Consider the following 26,993-nt stretch of genomic DNA (forward strand, 5'->3'; position numbering starts at 1 on the left):
ACTTTATTGTAAGAAAGAATAACAGTACTTGTGGTTAACACTCTCCAGTAAGATACTTATTTTTTTAATTAGATTGTGCTTAATCACTTGATATACTTGAGCTCTCATGCAAGTCAGTGAATGTGAGTTCCAGTCTGCCCTGCAGATGGCAGTGCTAGACCTGTTTTTGGATCTGCTGCTGATCTGACATTCATGAAAGTCTTTATGAGTGTACACACCATAATTCTTCCTATAATCCTCTATACCATATAATTTTACTTCTTGTATTGATTTTATATGTTTTATATGCTTTGTACAAAATCACATACCACCTTGACTTCACAATTTACAGGAATTAAACGATCTGCTGCTGAAGTTTTGTTGCCAGATTCCATAATAATTAGGATTTCAGAGATGGCCAAATCAGGTCCTGAAAGTAGAAGTCCACACCAGGATTTTGTTCCAACTGCCTACATCTTCTATGTCTCCGATACACAGGAGCTGGATTTGTGACATTTGTTGGATTTGTTCTGATTACCCTTGATATTCAACAAATTATGGACAATTCCCAAAACTTTACCCATAGACAAAACAGTTAAAAAAAGTAGGTACAACAGTTAATTTTAGTTGTTTTACACTTTACTGATTATACACTGATAACCAATGTTTTGTCATCCTTCATTCATTGAGACAATTGCTTTTAACACATAACTGTTTATAACTGTTATAGCTGTTTATAGCTGTTTTTAAATTACTTTTTTTGCTATTTTAACATGTGGTCAAAAATGCATCTGTCCAAAGGAGAACAGAAATGTTATAAAGTAAATTACGAGCAGACGGGTTGAGATCAAAAGAAAAACAATCGTTGATATTTTTATTGTGGCATCATGACATTTTCAATATATTTTTTACACCTTTGTTGTGTGTGTTTTTACTGTATGCTTATTATACAAACATATATTGCACAACACACATTTTGTACTCATGTCACTATTATTAGGAAAAAAATCCTACTGATCTTTCTTCAAATTAAATCTAACACGCCTGATGCAGCAAATGAAAGCAGTAAGTGGCGTTGTGGAATTGTAGAGTCAGGTTTATTGGACCTGAACTCCCCAGAGAGGAAGACCTCTAGGACCAGAACTGAGTACCTTTGCTCTAAAGGAACAAAATGATATACCAAAGAATATTAGTCTCAATTGATAATTTTCTGCACATAAGGTCTGTAACAAAATATGAGGTGGGAACACAATCTCGCAGTGTAATATAACTTTTTGTAGTCTCTCATTTTCTCATCTGTGGAATCTCTTAATTTTGTTTATTTATTTGGCCATCATGTTCTTCTTTGTATTCCTCTCTGGCCGGAATAAGATAATGTAACACTTTGGGGCAAAGATGCACAGTAAAAGGCCATAACTTGATGCCAGGATAGCAAAGACCTCCACAGCCACAGTGTACTTCCCTGGAGAGCTGACATATGCTGGAACAAAGGTGATCCACACAGCACAGAAGATCAGCATGCTGAAGGTGATGAATTTGGCCTCATTAAAATTGTCTGGAAGTTTTCTTGCAAAGAAGGCCAGCAGAAAGCATATGGCTGCCAGCAGGCCGATGTAGCCCAGCACCAGGGAGAAGCCCACCACAGAACCCACCGCACAGAGGAGCACTATTCTGGCTCCAAGCTCACCTCCTGCAGTTTCTGTGGGTAGAGGTGGTGCCAGTGCCAGCCACAGCACACAGATCCCCACCTGCACCATCGTACAGAAGAAGATTCCTGCTCTCTGCTGAAGAGGACCAAAGTACTTCATTAAGTTTGATCCAGGCAGAGTTGCTCTGAATGCAACCAGAACCACCACGGTCTTACTGAGCACACAGGCCAGACACACCACAAAACTGATCCCAAACAGAGTATGACGCAGCATGCAGGACCAAGGAGCTGGACGGCCAATGAAAGCCAGAGCACACAGGAAGCAGAGTTTGAGTGAGAGCAGCAGCAGGAAGCTCAGCTCTGAGTTATTGGCGCGGACCAGGGGTGTATCTCGATGACGGAAGAAGGCAGTGAGGACTGTTCCAGTAAGTGCTGCCCCAGCAACAGACAGTGCAGCGAGGATGATGCCCATGTCGTCTTGAAAAGACAGGAACTCCACTGCCATCGGGATGCATTGTGTCCGATCAGTGTTTGACCAGAAACGTTGAGGACACTTCATACACTCTGTGGAGTCTAGAAAAAAAGGCAGGTTTTTCTTTCAAATTACTGTGTTAAGCTTTTAATTTCTAATTTTGTCATCTTTCAAAAACAGTGTTATTCTTTCTTCAGTAATATATAACAGTACCAGTAGTATTGCTGATCTCTCCCGCTGCACAGTGAATACAGTCAAAGCAGCAGATCGGCTTTCCCTTCTGCACAGCCTTCCTGGTGCCCGGGGGACAGCTTTCACTGCACACAGACACCGGCACCTGTACAGCAATGAGAGAAGTCTCCACTTTGATCACCTTTGATCAGTTATTATATTACCCCCTGCTTGGTTATGCATCATTATTTTTCATATTCACTTTTGCACATTTTGACATATAAACTTTGATTTGATTAAAAATGTATATGTTACAAATATAACACCCACATGCATTCAGTACAGGTTTGTGTATAACTTTTCAGGAGTTTTACTACATTTATTACATTTACACAGATATTCCTAAGCACTATTAGTTACTGAATTATCTGCTCTCTAGCATAAACCCTTAATTTATTCAAAAATGATCTGGGAAATAATCACACACAAAAAATGCATGAGTAATCATTAGAAGTAACTGTATTATACAGATTTATCCCGTGCATTCTTACCTTATTACCCCAGCTTCCTCCCCAGACCACATTCTGGATGTCCAGTTGAAGGTCTTGATCAGGCCCTCTTGAGGAATCAAAATTTCCAACATTGACAAACTTCATTTTTCCGTCAGTGCCTATTTGCCAGTTTAGAATGTCATATGAACCAGCTGGATCCCCATTGTCATCAAAGTAGACACGTTCACCCGTTGTTGTTGTGAACTTCACTGCCTTCAGGTAGTGCAGAAGCTGTCAACAAAATGCAGTTACTTAGTCTAACCCACAATTTCAAATCATGCCTGTAGACAGTTTTTTTTTTCTCGAAATTTAAATGTATGGTTTATTTAGCTTGAATAAAGATTAATCATTGTATTTGTCCCAGTTTGGTTTTCTTTGTACCTGTTCAGGAATGATTGGTTTTATCTCAGGACAGTTTCCATTCTTAAATGGCCCTTTGCCCGGCTCACAGTCCTGCATGTTTTGAATAGCATGTGCAACAGCATACACAGCCTTATAAACATTATACATGCCATCAAACCCAGCTGTCTGTACTTGGATATTTCCCAAGTTTGAGCACTTTGGTTTTAAAAGTCCTGACTGGCTATCTGTGGTAAATTTGCAACCAAATGCCTCCTCCCAAACATTCTGTTCCAGCTTCTCTGTTGGGTAATGCTCTGTGCTGAGATTAGTCAAATAGGAGCTCAGGCCTTGGATCTCAACGCTTCTTAGCGCTATTCCAATAGTGCCCACTAATGAGATGCCGCTCCATGTAGTAAAGTAACCTGCAGTGCTCCATGATGTAGGGGCAATCCACTGCTTGTCTGTGACATTCCTCTTAACTGCTTCTTTTATCAACACTTCTGTATCAGCACTAATAGCAAAGATCACCACCACCTGAGCTTTGGAGCTCTGGATTTTCTCTACAATTTGCGTGATCCTGCTCTGTGAATATGATTTGGGTATAACCTCAGAGTAGGCCATACACACATTTGAACCCTGCACCTCATTAATCAACAGCTGTGCACTAGTTTGCCCATAGGCATCATCTCCATAGATAACCCCCACCCAGGACCAGCCCATACGGTTCAGCAGGCGAGCAATTACTATAGCCTGGAAGGCATTGCTGGGAACAGTGCGGATAAAGGTAGGGAACCTTTTTCGGTCACTGAGACATGCACAGGAAGCATAGTAGCTGACCTGGGAACATGAAGAACAGAGAAAAAGAGAATATAGACCTAGAATTCACATTGAATCAGTCAATATTTCTTGCATTAGTAAAATTGTAAAGATTGTAAAGAAGATACATAAGAAAAGGGAGTAATATTTAGGAAAGTAATATGTATTTATCTCAATGTGATTTCATATTAACTTAAATAATATAAAATTATGTTGTTACATTTATATAACCAAAATTTTTGCGAGTGTATTGGTGCACAAGTTACGACTTACCATAGGGATGCCAAAAACACCTAGTGTATCAGCCAGCGCTATAGAAGAAGATGAGAGAATATCACCAATAATGACAGGCACAGTGGGAGCCCTGGTACACTCTTCTCCAGATACTACCTCATCTTTCCCTGTCACTAGTGACAGAGCGGCACTCAGAGCACTGGCCTCACTCAGGCATGAGTCTGCAATCATGTAGCCCAATGTAAGATTGGGCAACAGGTTTAGGTCCCTGTTGATTTCCTCCACTGTGAAAATCATTGTTTTTAGCCAGAGGTATAAGCGCAGGTTAACACTAAAACAGAGAGCGAAAACATTTTTAAAAAATGTTATTGCTATTGGAATGCCTGAGAAAACCAATGATTGATTTTCTTGCCACAGGAAATAGCATGCACTCACCTTTGACAATGGCCTGCTGGTACTCTTTCTGTGAATTTATGATCAGGTTCTGGGGCTTTAAAGTTAACAGCAAATAGCCCTCCAATGATCACATCTCCTTCTTTATACAGGCTTCCTGAGACAGACCTGCTCTGTAGCTGTGCACAAGACAGTCCCAAAGAGTGCACCCAGACTGGCCCAACCAGGAATCCTATTGTCCATAGCCATGCATCCACTGCCATCCCCTAACAAGAAAGGCATAGAGATAGTGAGTGAAAAGAGGAGGAATATAGTGCCTTACATATGCAGAGAGAGAGGAGGATCCTGTTTAATACCGGTAAATTTGCCCAGAGCAAAAATGTGTAATTGAGGCAACTCCATGTGGATCATTATTAATAATGTCCCTGCCCATAAACAGCATCTAAAGTGTTTCTATTTCCTTGATCATAAACATTGCCCAGTAGAGTTTGGAATGGTCCTGAGTGAAGAATTGTAAATAGACCATATCATGCATACAAGTCAACTAAAGAAAATCTTCGAACCAGGGACTTTGCAAAACCCTCTGAATCTAATTGCATTGTCATTCCATTGAGTCATTTTGTCAAGACTGTTAAGCCAAGGAATTGGGAATTGGGTGCTGCATTTTGGAGATATTTAGATTTAGTGCTCAGTTTTAAGCCAGTTAAAAGTCAATTTTATTAATCATTCTTCAGCCGGTAAAGAGGTGGGTTTAGAACTCAGACATCAGACATGGTACTCATTGTGCCAGCTCTTATGCCATACACAAATACTAACTGATGGCAATAGCTGGAGCAAACCAGTTCTCCTGACTGTGTTTCAGAAGGATTTGAATTTATTTATAGGCAAAATTATTCTATCACAGTTGCTTCTAACTAGACAAATTTATACAAACTGTCATTTCTCTAGACATCCTGCTACGGGGAAATGTCAGCCTGCTTGAGAATCTTTATATCTTGCAACCTGATGGGCTGCATTAGCTGCGTCGCTCTATTTTGCGAAGGAAGAGAGAATCAGCTGGGATGTACAAAGGAACAAGGCTGTGTTAACTGTGTCCTGCATAGAAAAAGGGCTGCATCATGCATAGATGAGATACATTATGCAGAAGTAGAGGGTCATATTGTATGTTCGATTTGAAGGACACCTGAGTCTGTTGGAAGAGAGCTGAGCTTGTTGGAGGTCTGTTTGACCTTGAGCATTGATAGAATGGGCCAATGCCCAATTCAAACAGAAAGCATTGCCCTGGCCTGGCGGAACAGTGGGGATAGATTGTTTACAATCATGAATCCAAAGAAACTTCAGGCTGATGCATGTGGCATGTCTATGTGCAGAGGTCTGGCAAGGTGGCACAGGCAGTGGCCACAGAATTACAGCAATTTAACTTGAGACTAACTTGCTTTGTGGACAAACAGGTAGTGGCTTGTTTATGACTTTTAATCCGAAAAAAAAATTCAGGCTGATGCATGGAGCCGGCACATAGAGATAATTCTGATGTTTTATCAGTCAGGGATTCTTAACCTAACCCCTCCCTCCCTTCACAAAACAAATGATTGTCAGCACTTCCTAAAATTAAGAACATTTTACTCACTTAATGTAAAAGCACAATGTTCCATGTGTGGCTTAGTAGGGCTCATGGACAGTCGCAAATCAAGTTCCACAGTGAGACAGTTGTTTTTCAGATATCTTTTCAAGGCCATTGAACTGAGAAGTATGTTAACAATGAAATCCAGAATTTAGACAGAAAGTGTTCTGTAAACATCTGTAAATCAATCAGTGATTTTTCTCTTTTAAAAGATATTTCTGTTGGCTTTGCAGAGAAAGGATTTCATATCCTTTCTCTTACCAGTGGCCCAGGTGTTTGACCTCCATCATTATCACCTGCTACCCCTTCTGGGACTTAAGAAGCCCACAAGACATTGCCAGGCATCCCGATGCTGGGCCTTTCGTTCTGGCTGGCTCCAGGTCTACTCCATCTGCTTGGTGTCCACGTCCAGGTCCCTGTGCCAAGTGTAGGCCCGACCCAGCCCGAGCCTATGCACGTTCTGCCCGAGCCTGACCCAACCCGAGCCATGAACTGTCATTATGAGCCCGAGCCCGACCCACCCCATAAACTGGCTGTTTTTGGGCTGTTTGAATAAGTGAAATATGATCAGAATTATGTTAATTAACACTGTAACATAGAAGCATAGAACTATTACTTAATTAAAATGATTTTTAAGAACAGCTAAACACAGTGCTGCAAGTCAAACGCGGAGGAGTTCATGTGAGAGACACAGAGAAAGACAGAGAGAGAGAGAGACTTGCGTGTTCTGGTGTATGAGCTACTCACAGGTAAAGGTTCTCAAATACTGTATCTCCTGTTTTTCTTTTATCTCCTCGTGCTCATATTCTAGTCCCATACATAATTCTGAAGCTCCCTCAGTGTTTTCTGTCGTATCTTGTGGCTAGCACGAGCGCTTACAACTTACACCACAAGGTGCCGCCGCGCTGCCGCTGTTGTGCCGAATCCGACTCCCTGCTGAATCCAACTCCCGCTTCGCGGACAGAATCGGCACAACACCCCCGCTTATAAATAAATTAGTTTTTTCACTTTCAGTTATGGTTATTTGGTTTGTTTTCGTTAACAATAATAATTGGTTACTTAGTAACATTGTGATTATCACACCAGAGCTTTATTTAAAAACAAAAATATAATTAAAAAACAGATGCCTACATCTCAGACTATTTTCTGGAGCCCAAGGTCGGGTCGGGCCTCGGGTCAGGTCGGGTTCGGGCAGACAATCTAAGCTCTAAGCAGCAATCAGTTAACACATAGCATAAATCTGTTTCCATACCTTCTGGGTCGACTTATCAGCTACAGTGACTAGTGGCTGATTCTCGGCCTGAAACAGAACTCCCCACATTCATACGACAATCAGAGGGTGTGTAGAACATTCATCTTTACAATAACCACACCTCGGTCTGGCACACATCCTTCTGAGATTTCAAAAGTCAGTACAGTGGGACATTTTCCTTTAGTATACAGTGTTGCATAGAGTCATTTGTAAGTATCAAGAAGGCCAATTTCAAGGACAACTCAATTGCAGTCAAGGGCCCCACCACCTGGACCTCTGCAGCATTGTGGTTTAATTTAACGCTGGCTTCTATTGGAGTGTCTAGCAGTTGAAAACAAACACAGCACTTGTACTTACAAAGGTATTCTTACACCGTATAAGGCAAAATTTTTTAACAAAATGCAACAAAGCCAAACCCATACTGTTGCACACATTAAGACGTGTTTTCAGAAGAAATGGTAAAAAAAACACAACTTCATTGCTTGGTGTCCTTTGTGATCAAATTGTGTGAGTTGTAGTCTGCCCTGCAGATGGCAGTGCAAGACCTGATTTTGGACCTGCTGCTTTCACTTCTCAGTCTATGACATTGTTTAATCTGTCACTTTGCCTTCAGTGATAGTTTTTACGGGCTGTGGAACATATAGATGGCTTTACTTTTGGCAAACGTTTAGAAGTTTGGGCCTACTGTACTAGAGAAGGAGCGTGTTAGACATGTAAGACTACATGCAACAGTCTGCAGAGATATTTGAATATGTTTCTGTATGTGTTTGACATGTTCTCCAACCAGAAAAATAAGATTATTAAATGATATAGTAAATATTTCCACATTTACTTTAATAACAAATCGATTATATATACATATATAATATACCATATACTATACAATATCTTTAAGAAACTCCTGAAGACAGAGCTTTTCAAAAAGCACTTATTCTTGTGACACCTCTAACAATCAACTTCTAACTATCTATCTATCTATCTATCTATCTATCTATCTATCTATCTATCTATCTATCTATCTATCTATCTATTTGTCTGTCTGTAATGTAATGTAATCTATTTTAAAATACATTTGTGTGAAAATATTTTCTAAGTTTTCTTAAGTTTCTAGGCCTATGAAAATCATGTTATCAATTTAGTTTTAATTACAAACAATATTATTACCAGAAGATTTTTTTGTTTTATTAACCCAATTTATCAGATAAATCCTTCTACATGATGAAAATGTGGTAGACGTAGAGTTGCAAAGATTTTAAATTGTACATAGTGACATTGATCATGGTTCTATTTTAAATAGATATTTTGTATTTCTAAAATAAATGAATTATTTTAGAAAAATAAATAAGCTTTACCTCATATATGCTGAAGCTTTACCTCTTTCTTAAAAGAGTGCTTATGTAATGATAAAAGGGGGGAATTTTGTGGCGTGGTTTAATAACTTGATATTTGAAATATTTAACTACTTATCATGCAACTTAACAAGGCTGCACCCGATAACAAAGATTTAACTGTGTTTAATATGTAATATGTATGCTGTGATACCCAGTGTGTTATCATAGTTTTCTTCGTTCAACTGGACAATTTCCCTGTATTGAATAGAGCAACTGTGTATTTAACAGAAATAGCACATTATAAGCATACAAGTTAAGGTCAAAGCAAGATGTTTATTCGCCTACTTTATGGCATTATGACATTTTTGAACAAAAACATCTTCATGGACACCTGTGTGTGTTGTAATGTGTACATATAATGTATTTTTTATTGAAATTATTTGTCATGTACACAAAACAACCAGTAGAGAAATGTGTAAAAAAAATCCTGCTCACATGAAACAATAAAAAAGAATATATAAATATGTATAAATATATAAGTATAAACATTATGTTGTTTTTTGTTTGTAAAGTACTAGTCAAGTTTGGACACACTTCTTCTCATTGAATGTGTTTTCTTTCTTTTTAATATTGTTTTACATTGTAATTTTAATATTGACATCAAAGCTATTAGGCAACATATGCAGAATTGTTTTGTAAGGTGTTTAACAAACCAGAATATGTTTTATACTTTAGACTCATCTAAGTATTTTCTTAGTGTCTTCATGAGGTAGAGTCCCCTGGAATATTTTTCTCAGCGCTTAAAGGAGTTCCTGGAGGTGCTGAACAATAGTTGATGCTTTTTCTTTACACTGTGAAGCTCCAGTTCATCCCAAATCATCAAATCACCAGCTCAGTTGGGTTTACATCGGGGTATTGTGGAGGACAAACACTTTTCTTATTGTTTACTTTATAATTCCATATGTGTTTTGTAAATGTTTTCATGTCTTTTATGTTAATCTAGAATGTAGAAAATTAATTGTATAAATCGTTAAATGAGGAATTGTGTCCAAACTTCACAGAATGGAACTAATACAATTACTAATCTAGCTTGAACACCTGAATGAACACAGTGAAGAATGGCATCTGAATTTAGGGGGCTGGGTTGATTGGAGCTGAACTTTTCAGGGTGGTAGACTTTTTGGACCAGAACTGAGCGCATGTGAATTAAAGGAATGGAACAAAACTATTAGAAATTTTACTCTTAATAGATGCTTATTAAATGCAGATAAAGGCTTCTAATAGAAAGGACAAACAGGGTGAACAAATGCTATCTGTGTAGGATGGATTCTTTTTACAGTCTCACATATATATTCTCTCACTTTTATATTCTCAGGTGAGAAATCCCCTACTTAACTGTAGCTACTTGGCCATCATGTTCTTCTTTGTATTCCTCTCTGGTCTGAGTAAGATAATGTAACACTTTGGGGCAAAGATGCACAGTAGAAGTCCGTAACTTGAGGCCAGGATAGCAAAGACCTCCACAGCCACAGTGTATCTGCCGGGAGAGCTGACGTATGCTGGAACAAAGGTGATCCACACAGCACAGAAGATCAGCATGCTGAAGGTGATGAATTTGGCCTCATTGAAATTATCTGGAAGCTTCCGAGCAAAAAAGGCCAGCAGAAAGCAGATGGCTGCCAGCAGGCCGATGTAGCCCAGCACCAGAGAGAAGCCCACCACAGACCCCACTGCACAGAGTAACACCACTCTGGCTCCAAGCTCACCTCCTGCAGTTTCTGTGGGTAGAGGTGGTGCCAGTGCCAGCCACAGCACACAGATCCCCACCTGCACCATCGTACAGAAGAAGATACCTGCTCTCTGCTGAAGAGGACCAAAGTACTTCATTAAGTTTGATCCAGGCAGAGTTGCTCTGAATGCAACCAGAACCACCACGGTCTTACTGAGCACACAGGCCAGACACACCACAAAACTGATCCCAAACAGAGTATGACGCAGCATGCAGGACCAAGGAGCTGGACGGCCAATGAAAGCCAGAGCACATAGGAAGCAGAGTTTGAGTGAGAGCAGCAGCAGGAAGCTCAGCTCTGAGTTATTGGCGCGGACCAGGGGTGTATCTCGATGACGAAAGAAGGCAGTGAGGACTGTTCCAGTAAGTGCTGCCCCAGCAACAGACAGCGCAGCGAGGATGATGCCCATGTCATCTTCATAGGACAAAAACTCCACTATCATTGGGACGCACTCTGTCCGATCAGTGTTTGACCAGAACCGTTGAGGACACTTCATACACTCTGTGGAGCCTAAAGAAAAACAATTTAACAGATAGAAGGAGGTATATTAATATTTCAGATAATCAGACTAGGTTGCTCAGCTTGTGTAAAAAGGCAATTATTATTTTTTTTCAATTACCGTGTTAAGCTGTTGTTAAGATTTCTTTAACACTGTTAAATTAACACATCACATGGTTCTATAGAAAAACAATGATGCCTGAACTCAAAACTTTTATTTTGAGCAACAAGCTGAAACATTACCAGAAGTATTGCTGATCTCCCCTGCTGCACATGGTATGCAGTCAAAGCAGCAGATAGGCTTTCCCTTCTGCACAGCCTTCCTGGTACCCAGGGGACAGCTCTCACTGCACACAGACACCGGCACCTGTACAGTGATAACAAATAAGAAAAGTCCCCACACTCATCATCTTCAAAGAAATTATTCTATAACCTTTTGCATTGTTGCACGTCACACTATACACTTCACAACTACACAACTACCCATACCCAATGGTATTCATATAATAAATTACAGGTTTATCTATAATATATTCTATGATCTCATTTTATTTTTGAGATTTTATATTTTATATATATTGTCTTAATAATGTTTTGTCTGCAGAAAGAAAGTTTGAAATGCATTTCAGCTGCTTGAATCATATGTGACTTAGTACATGACAAAGTTTGATTTTTGTTAAATGTTTGGGGTTAAGAGGGTTGGTTACGTTAAAATATGAGCCATATCATGAACAATGAAAGAAAAATAACATATTTAACACAGGCCTGTATCATGACTAACTGTATTATACAGATTTATCCAATGCTTTTTTTTTACCTTGTTACCCCAGCCTCCTCCCCAGACCACATTCTTTATGTTTAGTTGAAGATCTTTATCTGGTCCTCTCGAGGAATCAAAATTCCCAACATTGACAAACTCCATTTTTCCATCAGGCCCTATTTGCCAATTAACAATGTCATATGAGCCAGTTGGATCCCCATTGTTGTCAAAATAGACAAATTCACCTGTTGTTGTTGTGAATCTTACTGCCTTTAGGTAGTGCAGAAGCTGTCAACAAAATGCAATTTCTTAACAATTACTTTGTCTAATATACAAATGCATATTTTGCCTATAGACATGTATTTACACCAGTTCGATATTAAGACTTGTTTCTACACTTATTGTCTATTGTTTCAGCTCTACTGAACATATAGGACTCCTTTGTATTGCTATAATTACAGAGTAGAAACAATTTCATCACAATAATCTGAGAGGACTGTATAAGTTTACATTTGCAGTGCATTTAATCAATCGTTTTTTGTTTTTGTTCTTAATTGAATTTTCTTTGTACCTGTTCAGGTATTATTGGTTTTATCTCAGGACACTCTCCATTCTTAAATGGTCCTTTGCCCGGCTCACAGTTCAACATGTCTTGAATAGCATGTGCAACAGCATACACAGCCTTATAAACAGCATACATGCCATCAAACTCAGCAGCTTGTACTTTGACATTTCCCAAGTTTGTGCATTGTAGTTTTGAAAGACCAGACAGGCTGTCTGTGACAAACTTGCACCCAAATGCCTCCTCCCAAACATTTTGATGCAACTCCTCTGTTGGATAGTTTCCTGTGCTGACGTTAGTCACATAAGAACTCAGACCTTTGACCTCAACGCTTCTTATGGCTATTCCAATAGTGCCCACTAATGAGATGCCACTCCATGCAGCATAGTAGCCTGCGGTACTCCAGGCTGTAGGAGCGATCCACTGCTTGTCTGTGACATTTCTTCTTACTACTTCTCTCAGCAATGCCTCTGCATCTGCAGTAATGGCAAATATCACCACCACCTGAGCCTTGGAGCTCTGAACCCCCTCTACAATTTGCCTGATCTTGCTCAGCGTGTGGGATTTGGGGATAATCTCCATATAGGCCATGCACATGTCTGAACCTTTCACTTCATTCATCAACAGCTGTGCACTGCTTTCCCCATAGGCATCATCTCCGTAGATAACCCCCACCCAGGACCAGCCCATCAGACGCAGTAGACGGGCAATGACTTTAGCCTGGAAGGCATTGCTGGGAATAGTGCGCATGAAAGTGGGGAACCTTTTTCGATCACTGAGACATGCACAGGAAGCATAATAGCTGACCTGGGGACATGGAGAACAGAAGAGAACAGAGATCTAGAAATTACATGCACTTTGGTGAAATTAGCTGTACAGATCGTTAAAATATATTAACGTATTGACATTAATCAATATTATAACATTAACAAGACATATTATATTGGTAATGCAAATATTTTCTGCCATTGTAGTGATAGATACTTTTAAAGCTTGCAATTTACCATGGGGATGCCAAAAACTCCTAAAGTATCAGCCAGCACTATCGAGGTAGCTGAGCGAGCATCACCAATAATGACAGGCACAGTGGGAGCCCTGGTACACTCTTCTCCAGACACAACCTCATCTTGCCCCGTCACCAGTGACAATGCAGCATTCAGGGTGCTGCCTTCAATCAGGCAAGTATCTACAGCCAGGTAGCCCAGTGTAAGATTGGGCAACAGGTTTGGGTCCTGGTTGATTTCCCTTACTGTGAAGATCATTGTCTGAAGCCAGCGATATGAGAGCATCTTAACACTGAAACAAAGATAGAAAGAGGTAGAAAGAGAGAGAGATACAAATAGAGTATTATTTATGGGAAAGCTTCAATAAACTTAACAAATAAAAAGTTGGAAACATTCATCAAGCCATCCACAAAAAATAATATTTTTAAAATCCCAAATCGTTCTTTTAAAAGTCTAAAATAATGTAAAAAAAAGGGATAATCTAAAGATTGTTTCTTCCACATATTTTTTCCTATAAGAAAAGTCACACTGTACATACCTTTTACAGAGGCCTTCCTTTCTTTGGGTGAACGTAAGGTCAGGTGCAGGAGCTTCCCAGTGAACAGGAAACAGACCCCCAAGAATCACATCGCCCTCCTTGTACAGCTTCCCAGTGGTTGATCTGCTCTGCAAAGTGCAAGGCATTCTCAATGAGCACACCCAGACCGGCCAAGCCAGGAGACCCAGCACCCACAGCCATGCATCCAAAGCCATCACCTGACAGGAAAGGGAAAGAGATAGTGAGTGGCACATATGCAGATAGGGAAAGAGAGAAGGAGGCTTCTGTTTAGTAGAGGTAAATTCGCCCAGAGCGAATTTAATTAATTTGGGGTAATTGAGGGAAGTCCTAGTGGATTTCGAGTAATTTTCAGGCTTATGAAAAACAACTGAGCAAGATGCCATTTAATAAAATAAATAAAACACTTATGTGTCTGGGTTATTTAAGACTTTGTCTTTTAGTGAACAGTTTTCATGTCACATTTAGTTTTTCCAATAATGTTGTCACCTTACTTACTTACTTCACTCTTCTTGCTTTTACATAAACTTCTGCAAATAAAAAAAAAAGGTTTTGTTTGTTTAATGTCCTTTATGGGTAATACACATTTGTTCCTGCAATTTTGGGCCTGCTACACATTCCAAAAAAGTTGAGTTAGGTAAGTCTAAAAAACTATTTAAAACAGTTAATGTCAACAAGAGGTGTATTCATGTTTTGGTAAAAAAAAAAAAAAAAAGCAGTAAAGATGGGCAGATATATATATGTTGAAAGGTATTAATTTATACTTCTTATCCAACCATAAATATATTCACTCTATTTGGATGGAGGGCCAAAGGGGTCAGATCACGGATACAAGTGGCCGAAATGAGTTTCCTCCGCAGGGTGTCTGGGCTCTCCCTTAGAGATAGGGTGAGAAGCTCAGTCATCCGGGAGGGACTCAGAGTAGAGCCGCTGCTTCTCCACATCGAGAGGAGCCAGTTGAGGTGCCTTGGGCATCTGATTAGGATGCCTCCTGGACGCCTCCCTGGTGCCCCCGCGACCCGACCCCGGATAAGCGGAGGAAAATGGATGAATGGATGGATCGTGAGAATAATCTAGATTTATCTAGAGGTTCTGTTTGATCGATGACAAACCAGAATAAAAACAAGCTGAAATGAAATAGGAATTACGAGGCATTGATTGAGTAGAAAGCACAAAGCAAAAATTGTCCAGTAAAGTATTGATAACCAAAGTAAGGTAACAAAATATTTGTACTTTGTAACTAGACACCTCTGGCCTTTATAACTCACAAGGGAAATGGACTTTGGTCAGAGCTCTGCTGCTAGCTGTTTTCAAAAGATCATGACAGACTTTAGGACAAGTCTTACTGTCACACTAGCTGCCTGCACAGGGCAAAGTGAAATCCTGCCATCCATCCATTCAGCACAAGCTTTCAGTCCCTCTGGATCCTCCAATACTGCCAGAGTGCCTACCCCTGTTGCTGAGGGGTAGGCACCTGCCCTTACCCTTGAGGGGCTGCTAGGGGCCTCGTCCTGTTCACATTCCTTTCAGACTTAGAGGCCTGCAGGACTTTGTGACTGACAATCACATAAACTTTGGGAAGGGTGGTGTTGTGTAGCCCAGAGTGAACAAGTTGCTCTGTGTTACCTCAATTTGTGGTCTGGCCTGTCTTATAACTTGTACCCAGAAAAAAATGTTGAGATTTTAAAATAAGTTATGGAGCAATGATGACCCCGAACTTTTGAGTGCCTACTACTGTGCCTCTTCTTACAACAAAGTTTGATAATGTTCCATTATATCCAGAAAATATGCCTGTGTGTATTATTAAGCATCCATCCATGAGTGCCCTTTTGCTGTTCAAATAGAAAATGGTGTAATTATGAATCATTCCAAACCTAGCTCCTTTTTTAAAAGAACTACAACATAATCTCCATATATCTGTGCTACTATGTTATAGCAAGTGTGCGGACAGATACCTGCAGATGTATCTGCAGTTGCTGAAGAATCACAGGAGGTCGGTTCTCTGCCAATCAAGAGCCTCAGGGGCAATTCTTTCATAAATTGTAACAAATATCTCAATGAAATTCACTAACACCATTCTGGTTGTAGAGTCTCTAATTGCTACCATAGTTTTGCTGTGTCGTGGGGGGATTTTAAAGTAGACCACACAGTTCAAGCATTAACTCCCTGGAGCCAGAGTACAGCACTGATCCTGGACCTGCAGTGACAATCCCATAAATATGAAATGAACCAACCTCTCTGTGACTCTTTGTGGGATGGCACGTTTGTTTTATGGAGCAGATGGGCTAATTTAGGTCTCTGTGGAGATGACAGCATTGTTTATGTTGTGTGGTGTCTCTGATTGTTTTACAGTTGAGAGAGAAAATATTTGCAGCTCTGTTGATGCAAATTATCCAGCATGTTATTAGATGTTTATGACACCAATTACACATACAACCCCTTTTAACTTATAACATCGTCTTGATGTGAGCTGTTATCAAAGAACCTGTGCTTCTTATTGTAGTTACAGTAATTTTTTCATATCTTTCTCTCTCTCTGAAAAAAAGTTAATGATCACACCCTCAATCTTTTTTTCTGATTATTTATCCTTACAATTTCTTTCTAATTTGTGTTATTCTTGTTATCTTTTGCATTGATTTTTTAGACAAGCTTGGTAAACCTAGCTGTAGACTACATTTTAATATAAAAAAATATTAATAAAGTTAGGCCCAGTGACACAATCTTCATTATTTGTTTTCTGCATTCCTCCACATTTGATTTTAAATGAAACAAATGAGATGCAATTAAAGTGCAAACTTTGAGGTGGTTGAAAATTGTATCTTTTAAAGTGTTTAGAAATGTTAACCATTTTTCTACAAAGCCTCCTTACAGTATTTCATGGGATAAAAAGTAATGTATAGGCTGAATAGGCTATTTCCTCATTAGTGCATACTCAGTTAAGCAGGTAAAAAGCAGGTCTGGAGCTGATAACAGGTGTGGGAAAGATATTGGAAATGTAATGAGTGGGCAAATCAAGAGTCTGTTACATTCTGGTGGTGAGCTCCGGAACTCAAAAAGGCCTGGACATCCACGGAAGACAGCAGTGGTGGATAATCGCAGAATCCTTTACATAGTGAAGAAAACATTCTTCACAACATCCACCCAAGAGAAGAACACTCTCCAGGATAGAGGTGTATCAGTATCTCGGTCTACCATAAAGAGAAGACTTCATAAGAATGAATACAGACCAGTTCTGGAACAGCATTCTTTGGACAAATGAATCCCAGATCAACCTGTAACCAGAATGTTAGGAAGGAGAAAGTATAAAAAAGTTTTGGAACAGCTCGACACAAAACACCCCACATCCTCTGTTGAACATTGTGGTGGCATGAGCGTGCATGGCTAGTGTTTATTGATGATGTGACAGAAGACAGAAGGATGAATTATGTACTGCACAAAGATTTACTTTCTGCTCAGATTCAACCAAATGCAATAGCAACCCTTTTGGAATATTTTGCAGAAGTCAAGAACAAAACCTGATGTGTTTCCATTGCTTAAGACAGAACTAAAGGTAGAAAGACCCACAAACCAGCAACAACTGAGAACAGCTGCAGTAAGGGCCTGGCAAAGCATCGTAAAGAGGGAAACAGTATTGTACAGAATACTGTAGACATGAATTAATGCATGTGAGTTCTGCGATGTCCTGAAGATGGCAGTGTTGGACTTACATTTGCATTTTCTGTGGCACTTTTGAAAAAAAAAAAACACAGTCACTTCCTAATACTGTTTTGTACACATTTATTCACACAGTTACAGCCTCATTTATTCTCTCTCTCTCTTATTTTATCAATTATAAAAAAAACTGTTACTTATCAGAAAAAAAGATGAAGAGTTCACAATGTATTTTTTTATTTCTATGCTGAGTAAAGTCTTCACAAATGTAGATAATTAGAAATTAATACAACATACTTACATTCTTCTATATATATATATTATTGATTTATTATTTAGTTTTTATGCTAAAACATGATGAAACAGCAGAATGAGATCAATACTCTGAAAAACATACTAAAAAGTAAATACAAAAAACAATAACTGTTGATTTGTCGAGACCAATGTTTTTTTTAATTATTATGTTGAACATTCTTTTATTTATTTTAACAGAAAAAAAACATTACAGTGACATATGCATATTGCTTATCATTATATTGGTTGCATGATGCCAATAAAAATATTTTTTTTATTTACTGTATTTTTAATTGTTCGAAAAACTATTTAAATTATGTTTATTTTATATTTACAAAATATTTATCCTCACCACAGCACACATTCATGAAATAATACATTCTAAATATATTATTTTAAGTTGCTCAGTAGAAAAAGAAGACTTTACAAACTGTCTGAGATTTACACACACATTTTTGTACTTTGAAAGTACTTTGAAAAAAAAAAAAAAAGCTATTTCTTCTGTGTTGCTCGGCCCATGATGGCCTTTTTGGTGTTCCTCTCAGGGTGTAAAAGGATGATATAGCACTTTGGGGCAAATATGGCTACCAGCAGACCAAAACTAGAGGCTAAAATAGCGAATACCTCTACAGCCACTGAATACTTCCCAGGAGAGCTGATGTATGCAGGTACAAAAGTGATCCACACAGCGCAGAAGATCAGCATGCTGAACGTAATGAATTTGGCCTCATTAAAGTTATCTGGAAGGTTTCTTGCCAAGAAAGCCAGCAGGAAACTCACTGCAGCCAAGAGACCAATGTAACCTAACAGAGTCGCAAACCACAGCACTGAACCCACAGCACACTCAAACACAATCTTCGAGTTAATGTAGCGAGTGTTTTTATAGGGTGCTGGAGATGCCGTAGCCAGCCAGGCTGTGCATATACCCACTTGGAGCGCTGTGAGGACCAGCACTGTGCCCCTCTGTTGCACTACTCCAAACCACTTCATGGCACTGTTTCCTTCTGGCCGAGAAGATTTGAAAACAGCCACCACCACCATGGTCTTAACCAGGATGCTGGAAACGCTCAGCACAAAGCTGATGCCAAACGCCACGTGTCTCAGCTGGCATGTCCACAGCTGTGGCTGACCGATGAACAGTAGCACGCACATGAAGCACAGTTTGAGTGACAGCAGAAGCAAAAAACTCAATTCTGAGTTGTTGGCCCGAACAACAGGGGTATTGCGGTGGCGTGCAAACACTGCCAGAACCCCAGCGCAGAAGCAAGAGCCAAACAGGGAAGCTGTAGTCAGTGAAATGCCGAGCGGCTCCTCGTAGGACAGGAACTCCACCTCTTTAGGGACACAGTGGTCCTTCTCAGGACTAGACCAGAACTCCTCAGGACATGCGGTACACTCGATAGAATCTGAGAGAGAAAGAAAGAATTCAAGACCTATTCTAGAATTGCATTCATCACTTTAGTACAGGAACATCAGAGCCAGAAACACCGGACCTAAGAACAGCTTCTTCCCATGTGCTGATAAACTAGTAACACCAGCCACACCAACCATAACCTGAACAACACAGAGACTGAATACTGATCACTATATACACACTGATCGCCACCAGTATGCATACCTGCCTGCTGCGCTAGTACACTAAGCTGCTATTCTCATACTTGCACTGTTCATTTTGTTGTATGCACATCAAGAAATTATATCACTACACTACATATTCTCTGCAGTTAGTATTAGCTGCACCATTTACATGTGACATGTACTTGTTTTTATTGCCTGCTGTCTATTGTACTCCTTATTCATGCACTTTGTGTCTTGCACTTGTTTTGTCTATCTTTTATCTATATTTTGCACTAATGTCCTTCTGCACTGAAGACCTAGCCTAACAGTGTTTTTTTGGTAATGTACAACCCAGTATCAGTACAATGACAGTAAAGTAAAGGGTGGTGGAAGGGCTCTGAATGGTCTATAATGATTTGAGGATCGCTGGTTTGAATCCCAGATGCTGCTGCTTGCCATCAGCAATTGGCCTTGCTCTCTCTGGGTGGGTAGATGGCCATTTACTGGCCATTAATACATAACCTGTATTGTAACCATTTTTTGTTACCACTGTTTTTAGATTTTATAAAGTTAATGGACATGAAAATATATTTCACAGACGTATTAATTTAATTGTTAAATAATTAAATCTGAAATTGCATTTTTAGGAAGAATTATATTATACACAAAAGTCTTAAACTTTATTAAAGCTTCTTGATACTAGAGCAAACACATAAAAAAGCACATTACATGTACTCCAATTCTTGATTGAAAAGACAGACATCAAGAGAAAGGATTGGGTAAAAAAAAAAGTGACAGGGCAAAAAGATCACCTGTTGCATTGCTGATCTCTCCATCGGCACAGGGTAGACAGTCAAAGCAGCAAATGGGCTGGCCTTTCCTCACGGCCTTTCTGGTGCCTGGAGGGCAGCTTTCACTGCATACAGACCTAGGTGCCTGAGGAGATGAAAGAACTGGTTCATCAAGAGTTATTTACTCAGGATGTATATTTCTACATCATCTTATTCATTACGTACATTGTCTGTGCTTGTGCAATTATATTTCACAGCATTTGCTTAAACATGTGATAACTAAAGAAAAAATAACAATTAACAACTGCTGGGATGTTATTTTATGTTAGAAAGGGATTTACTTTCTCTGTTTCGAAGTTCCAGAACAGTGCATCCTCATCTAGTGTGAGGACATGATCTGCCTGTGCGGCCTCATCCACCACACCAACTGTTCGGACTCTAATAGACCCATCCACATTTGGCTGCCAGTTCATAACATCATAAATTGCCAGGGCATTGCCATTGATGTCAAAAGATACATGATCCCCAAAGCTGGTAGTGAAGTTCACTTTCTGCAGGTAATGAACAACCTGTACAAGAAAACAGTCAGATGACACAGGCCTGAATATTAATAATAGTGATTACAGTGGGCTTGGGTAGCCATGGATATTCTGTATTTCTTCTTGAGGTACACTTAAATAAACTTCATGTCATTGATGGCAGTGAAATCCCTAGGTCACATTGTCCCAGAAAGAGAAAAATCTCCATAAACATTGTAACATGTAAATAAAAAGCATACCTGTGATTATTTAACATTGTGATTTATTTATTTATTGAAATACACTGCCTGGCCAAAAAGGTCATCACCTGGATTTAACTAAGCAAATAGATAAGAGCCTCCTTTTGGATAATTACTGCATGGGTGATTGTGTCTCAGCTGGCAAGTTATTTAACCCTAACTGGTGCAGTGAGTAACTTCTCATTTTTTCACAATCATGTAAAAAAGACACATCCTGCAGTCATGTAAAAGACTTACTATGACTGTGCATTAAGTACAGAAAACACCTAAGAAAGGGGATAGAGCTGTTTAAAAAGTGGAAGGACCCAGTTGAGAATCTTTGGTCCAAATCTCCAATCATCAATACAGAATCTTGGCGAAAAATTTATGTAACTCTGGGCAGAAATAAATGTCGTGACATTGCAGAAGCTTGTGGAAATTATGCCACAGCAGTGTATAAATACATTTTTAAAAGGCCCAAATTTTTATCCTTTAAAGACTTAATTGTCAAAATTAAGCTCAAATTGACTGGAACAGTATGTGTCTAATAGGAACATATATGAAAATTCAGAATATAAACCGGATATTTAATTGAAATTTAGCTTGTAGAGTGCATGTTCAGCATGTTTATTAAACCTAGCTAAGATAAAAGTTAAGGTTTCATGCTTCAAAAATGCTAAAAGCTATATCTGTCCTGTGTTGTTTATCTTCGAAACTGATCAATATCATCTATAATATGACAGAAGGATTAAAAGACTTTATATGAAGCATACATTAATGTTTTTTCTTATTGGAATGTGCTAGATTGGTTTTTCCGTTTCTGTGCATGTGAGACTCACCTGCCAGGGCTGTAGAGTGTGTAAGCTGGCACAGCTTTGGCCTTTAAAAGGCCCTTTGCCCTCCTCACACTGTGTCAGGTCATGCAGAGCATGCGCCAGGGCATAAACAGCCTTATACACATTATAGGAAGCCCTTAGCTCAGACATGTCTGTGTACGCTGTGTCTGTGCTGCCAAGGTCTTCTTCTCCTGTGCACTCTTTCATTTCGCCTTTTTCATCACCCTGCACACCTCCAGAACTGAATGTACACTCAAACATCTCCTCCCAAAAGTTCTGCACCATATTGTTTGTTGGATCTCTGTCAGGCCGAAGGCGAAGCAGGAACTCTCTGAGACCCCGGATCTCCCCGCGGCGTATGGCGATACCAAGTGTGCCCCCGAGGAAAGGCAGCAGACGCTGGGTGAGGAAGACAGGCGAGGTGGACCAGGCCTCACTAGCAATCCACTGCTTGCCTGTCACTTTCCTCAGAGCCACTTCATCCATAAGGGGCAGCAGGTAGGCCTCAGTGGAGATGGCCACCACCACCTTGGCAGTGGAGTCTCTAATCACTCTGACAATGCGGCCTATGTCCCTGCGGTTGTTGTCCCGTGGCAGCATTTCTGAAAAAGCCACACAGCCGCTGAACTGCCTCTGTACATCCTGGTGAAAGGCATGAGCAGCGTTGATACCGTAGTCATCATCACTGTACACCAGACCCACCCAGGTCCAGCCAAATCGTTTCAGAATCTGTACAATTGCACGCACTTGGAAGTCATCACTGGGGATGGTTCTGAAGAAAGAAGGATACTGATGCCTGTTGCTGAGACAGGAGCAGGTGGCAAAGTAGCTCACCTTGTGAAGAAAGAGATAAAATATATGTTTTTTAAGAAAGGAACACCAAAAGACATGCTGGGTAACAAAGTTTTTCCAAAAATCCCTTTTGAGCTTATAATAAATGTCTCTACTAACTGTGTCGTTACACATTAACAACCCATATAATAGTGGAACTACTGGTGAAGTATGAATTGTTAAATCCAATTTGACTTGTGTATAATGTGTGAATTTTCACATGTATTACTGTGTGTAGAATAAGTTGTGTATATTTATATTTCTCCAAAAGCATTTTATGATATGTAATCATTATTCATATTTTATTATGGTAAGATGGACAAAATATTCTGTTATGTCTAACTGACCTTCATACACATATGTAATTACATAACCTTTATTGTAACTGTAATTAAGTTGTTATTACACAGATTGTTAGTGTGTACCTACCTAAACAGTCATTAGGAACACTTTTATAACATGGGACCAACTTTTGTTATGGATTTTTACTATTAAAAAAATCCAACTTAATAAAAATAGTTTTAAGATGAAATTTTACAATGTAACACACAGAAGGGAGAAAAAATAGGAACTACTAACTAAAATAATCAGTCACACTTTAATAAGGGTACAGTAATTAATATTGCTCATGGCAGTAATATAGATTATTATTATGCAGGACAAATTTCAGGGACCTCTGACAATTAAATGGTTCTGTAAATGGATTAAAAATAATGTATCAACTACTTAAATAAATAACTGAAACTAGTTAAGACATTATTAAACATTACAACATTTTCTAAAGAATGTTGTAAATAATTACGTTTTGTAGTGATTATTAACAATTAGTTGAGACACTCTGTCATAAGTACTGTTCATTAATCTAATGTAATCTATTGTAAAGTGTTACCAGATAATCTTTAGAAAAGGAAATGTAAAAGATGCTACCAATAAATTCTAATTATCCACTGTAAAAAAGAATATGCTAAAAAAAATAGGTACACAGTAACTTTGCCAATGTTAAATCAGCACTGTGATTGTTGAAATGTAATATTTGCATTTTAGTTTTAATTTTGCACTAGAAGTGCTGACTGACAAATTTCCTGTGTACCACATTTTCCAGAATATTTTCTTTCTGAATCATCCGAAAGCATATTGTTACCTAAAGTTTTGTTAAAACTTGATAAATACAGTAATTCAAAGTTTGATAAGTTTGATTTTTACAGTTTGAGAGAACAAACAGAAGGGAGAAAAATAGGATCTACAGACTTCTCATAAAATGACATTTCTTCATTTTCTACAAATAATAAAGCAGACATTCCCTAAATGTGTACCATGGGTACTCGAAACAGCCCCAGAACACTAGAGATAGCAATAGAGTGAGTGGATCCCGGGTCCCCCACTATCCCAATCACCGGGGGAGAGCCGGTGCAGTCCAGGCTGTGAAGCGTTTGATCGGTTCCACTGATCAGGGCCGTGGCGGCCCGGAAGGCAACCGCCAGCTTCACACAGTTATCATACAGATGGTAGCCCAGAGTGATGTTGGGCAGCAGGTTGGGGTTTCTGTTGATCTCATCAATGGCAAAAGCCATAGTCTGTGCCTGCTGGAAACTTGCCATATCAAACCTGAAGCATCATCAGAGAGAAGGAAACAGATTGCATGAGCAAAATGACATGTGAGAACTGTTTTACGCTTTCAATTACTGTATATAAAACATAGTATATTGTCAGTGTCACACAAAAACCTTGTATCTCCATAATTACATTTAAAAAGGAATAAACCCATCTTCAAGTTTGGTGAAAGTTCATTTAAAATTGAGATATTTCTATTGCTCATATTGGTTCATTATTTCATTTTGACACACTTTAAAGTGTAATGGTCAGATACTGATTAAAAATCAAACATAATGGAGATAAAAGGTATACATATATAATATAAGACATCACAATTCCTATAATGCCCTTAATGCACTCTCCTAGACATTTAACACTTAGCAGTTAAAAATCACAAGAACATGCATGCAATCATAATTCAGTTACTCAGTTGATAAATATTACACATTAAACACTTAAAGAAACTCCCTCAGTTGCTTTCTCAGAACGCTTTCTAGGAACACTTTCTCAGAACACTGAGAACATTAGGAACACTAGATTACAGTCAGTCTGTGAACTCACTGTTCACAGTAGGGCTGTTCTGGTTCCGTGGTGAAGCTAAGCTCTGGGAACACGGTGAGGAAGTGGACCTCAAACAGGCCCCCCAGAATCACGTCTCCATCCTGGTGCATCCCGTTCAGCTTAAAGTGGCCCCTCAGCTCACAGGAGCCTGAGCCTGGCGCTGAACCTGGGGAAAGGGGTGTAGAGAGGGAGAGGAAGGCTAAAGAACTCCAGACCATGTAAAGATATATGCAAGAAACAAGGCACATCGCTCTCTCGCTCTCTTCTGCGTCTCTCCTGCACTTGGTCTTCTTTCCTGGTTTGTGGTAAACATGGAGGTGAAGAATATATACAGCTGGTGGGGTCATGTGGGCCTCTGTGGAGATGATGGCATGGTTTTATTTATTTATTTATTTGCAATTTTTAAATCATTTTTAGTAGTGTTTTGCTTTTTATTTATAAGTGCTAATATGTGTGCATTGATTTATTGCATATTGTTGCTGTCCAGTGATTTTTTTTATTTTTAATTTTTTTTTTTTGTTAACATTAATTTTTTTTTTTTTTTTTTACATTGACCTTCACTGAAAGTGAAGAATGTTTTAGCTAAGAATGTTTTGGAGATACAGGTTTTTCCCTGGACAGCGACGATATACAATGTATACAATATATAATGGTCTGTATATGTCGAATTAATAATTTAGGTTTGATCTGGCATATGATTTTAATATGAAGTTTTAATGCTTTAAATAAATATTTAAGAATATAATATATGTTGAAAAATATATGTTCATATTTTAAAGCTTGTATTAATATTTTCACTTTTATTCTAAGAATATATTTTATATTTTATTTTTGGTTGTTTCATCTTCCTCTAACCCCCTCTGTTTTCTAGTCTTATTTCTATACTAAGTAAAAGTACAGGGTAAGCATCTGTATATCAGCATTTAGGACTCATTAAATTAATTTATGAAATGAAGTTTGTTGCATATTATGTGTAAAAAAACATTTATATGCAATTTAAATAAAATAATAACAATCCAAAACAAACATATATTTCACAGAAATAATAAAAGGCCAGCAAGGGCAATTTTACATGCCAGTGATAGTACTGTCCTGCAGATGGCAGTGTTAGACCTGGCTTTGCTTAAGTTGAACACCTGTGTACCAGATAGTCTGGCCTAAAGACTCACCTGAGTGATTACCCTAGTGTTCTCTAAACAACATGACATATACATTCCTGAATTGTATAAACACTTCATATGTCTATATATATATATATATTCAGTACACTACATTTTACTAATTGTTTTTTTTTAAAGTTAAAACCCCAGTCATGTTTGGAACTCCTGTTTTTAATAAAACAAACAATTCTGTTTAAAATGGTATTTCTTTTTAACGTTGCAGGTGTTAACTAATTTTTTGGAAAACTTTTGACAAAATGTTGTGTGTCAAGAACAGAATGAAACAGGACGAGAATGCACAGAGCTGTGAGCTAAGGAAACTGTATAACAATTAATAATAATAATAATAATAATAATAATAATAATAATAATAATAATAATAATAATAATAATAATAATAATAACAATTATAATAAATATTCTTATTATTATTGTTATTATTAATCTTATTATTCTTATTATTATTGTTATAAGAATATATATTAAAATCCAGAAGGCCTTCTTTTCAAAAAGGGGTAATCAAATTTAGGTACAAGGTAGATAGATCCCTCATCAATACATTCCTATAAACATATATAATTATAGTGTATAATTTAATCTACTTTCTTATTTCTTATTCATTCCGTGAGTTCCAAAAAACAGTACATATTAAAAGAAACATTCTGAAATCAATTCTGCCATATATAGCAAATCAACCTACAATTTTAATTTATGTTTGTAAAACATATTTACTGTACCAGTCGAAATTTTGGACACACCTTATCACCTCAATCTTTTTAGCATATAATATAATATATGTAATATTAAGGAACACAAGCAGAATTATTCTGTAAACAAAAAGTGTTAAACAAACCAAAATATGTTTTATAGTTTAAATTCTTTTAAGTATCACATTTATTTTTGAGGACATATCTGCACACTCTTGGTATTTTAATCTCAGTGTCACCTGGAATAGTTTTCTCAGCATTCTAAAAGAGTTTCT

At 38.4% G+C, this 26,993-nt stretch overlaps 3 protein-coding genes across 3 annotated transcripts; all 3 read right to left on the reverse strand.

The window, feature by feature from the left end:
- Nucleotides 1–817: 817 nt before the first annotated feature.
- Nucleotides 818–4,911, reverse strand: LOC103035129 (extracellular calcium-sensing receptor-like). Its single transcript, XM_022679801.2, has 6 exons — nt 4,649–4,911; nt 4,253–4,544; nt 3,203–4,000; nt 2,822–3,052; nt 2,313–2,436; nt 818–2,200 (listed from the first exon to the last, which is right to left on the reverse strand). Exons 1-6 carry the CDS (start codon nt 4,867–4,869, stop codon nt 1,302–1,304), a joined length of 2,565 nt encoding a protein of 854 aa, XP_022535522.2. The 5' UTR covers nt 4,870–4,911; the 3' UTR covers nt 818–1,301.
- Nucleotides 4,912–9,280: 4,369 nt separating this feature from the next.
- LOC107196884 (extracellular calcium-sensing receptor-like) lies at nt 9,281–14,206 on the reverse strand. Its single transcript, XM_015600824.3, has 6 exons — nt 13,963–14,206; nt 13,425–13,716; nt 12,430–13,227; nt 11,916–12,146; nt 11,342–11,465; nt 9,281–11,110 (listed from the first exon to the last, which is right to left on the reverse strand). Exons 1-6 carry the CDS (start codon nt 14,175–14,177, stop codon nt 10,212–10,214), a joined length of 2,559 nt encoding a protein of 852 aa, XP_015456310.3. The 5' UTR covers nt 14,178–14,206; the 3' UTR covers nt 9,281–10,211.
- A 3,558-nt stretch (nt 14,207–17,764) lies between these two features.
- Nucleotides 17,765–25,142, reverse strand: LOC103045872 (extracellular calcium-sensing receptor-like). The gene is made up of 6 exons (XM_015600815.3): nt 24,852–25,142; nt 24,011–24,302; nt 21,870–22,700; nt 20,615–20,842; nt 20,295–20,418; nt 17,765–19,331 (listed from the first exon to the last, which is right to left on the reverse strand). The coding sequence occupies exons 1-6, from the start codon at nt 25,097–25,099 to the stop codon at nt 18,418–18,420; spliced, it is 2,637 nt and encodes an 878-aa protein (XP_015456301.3). The 5' UTR covers nt 25,100–25,142; the 3' UTR covers nt 17,765–18,417.
- Nucleotides 25,143–26,993: the final 1,851 nt, after the last annotated feature.

This window comes from Astyanax mexicanus, chromosome 9, assembly GCF_023375975.1.
Source record: "Astyanax mexicanus isolate ESR-SI-001 chromosome 9, AstMex3_surface, whole genome shotgun sequence".
Lineage (NCBI taxonomy): Eukaryota > Metazoa > Chordata > Actinopteri > Characiformes > Acestrorhamphidae > Astyanax > Astyanax mexicanus.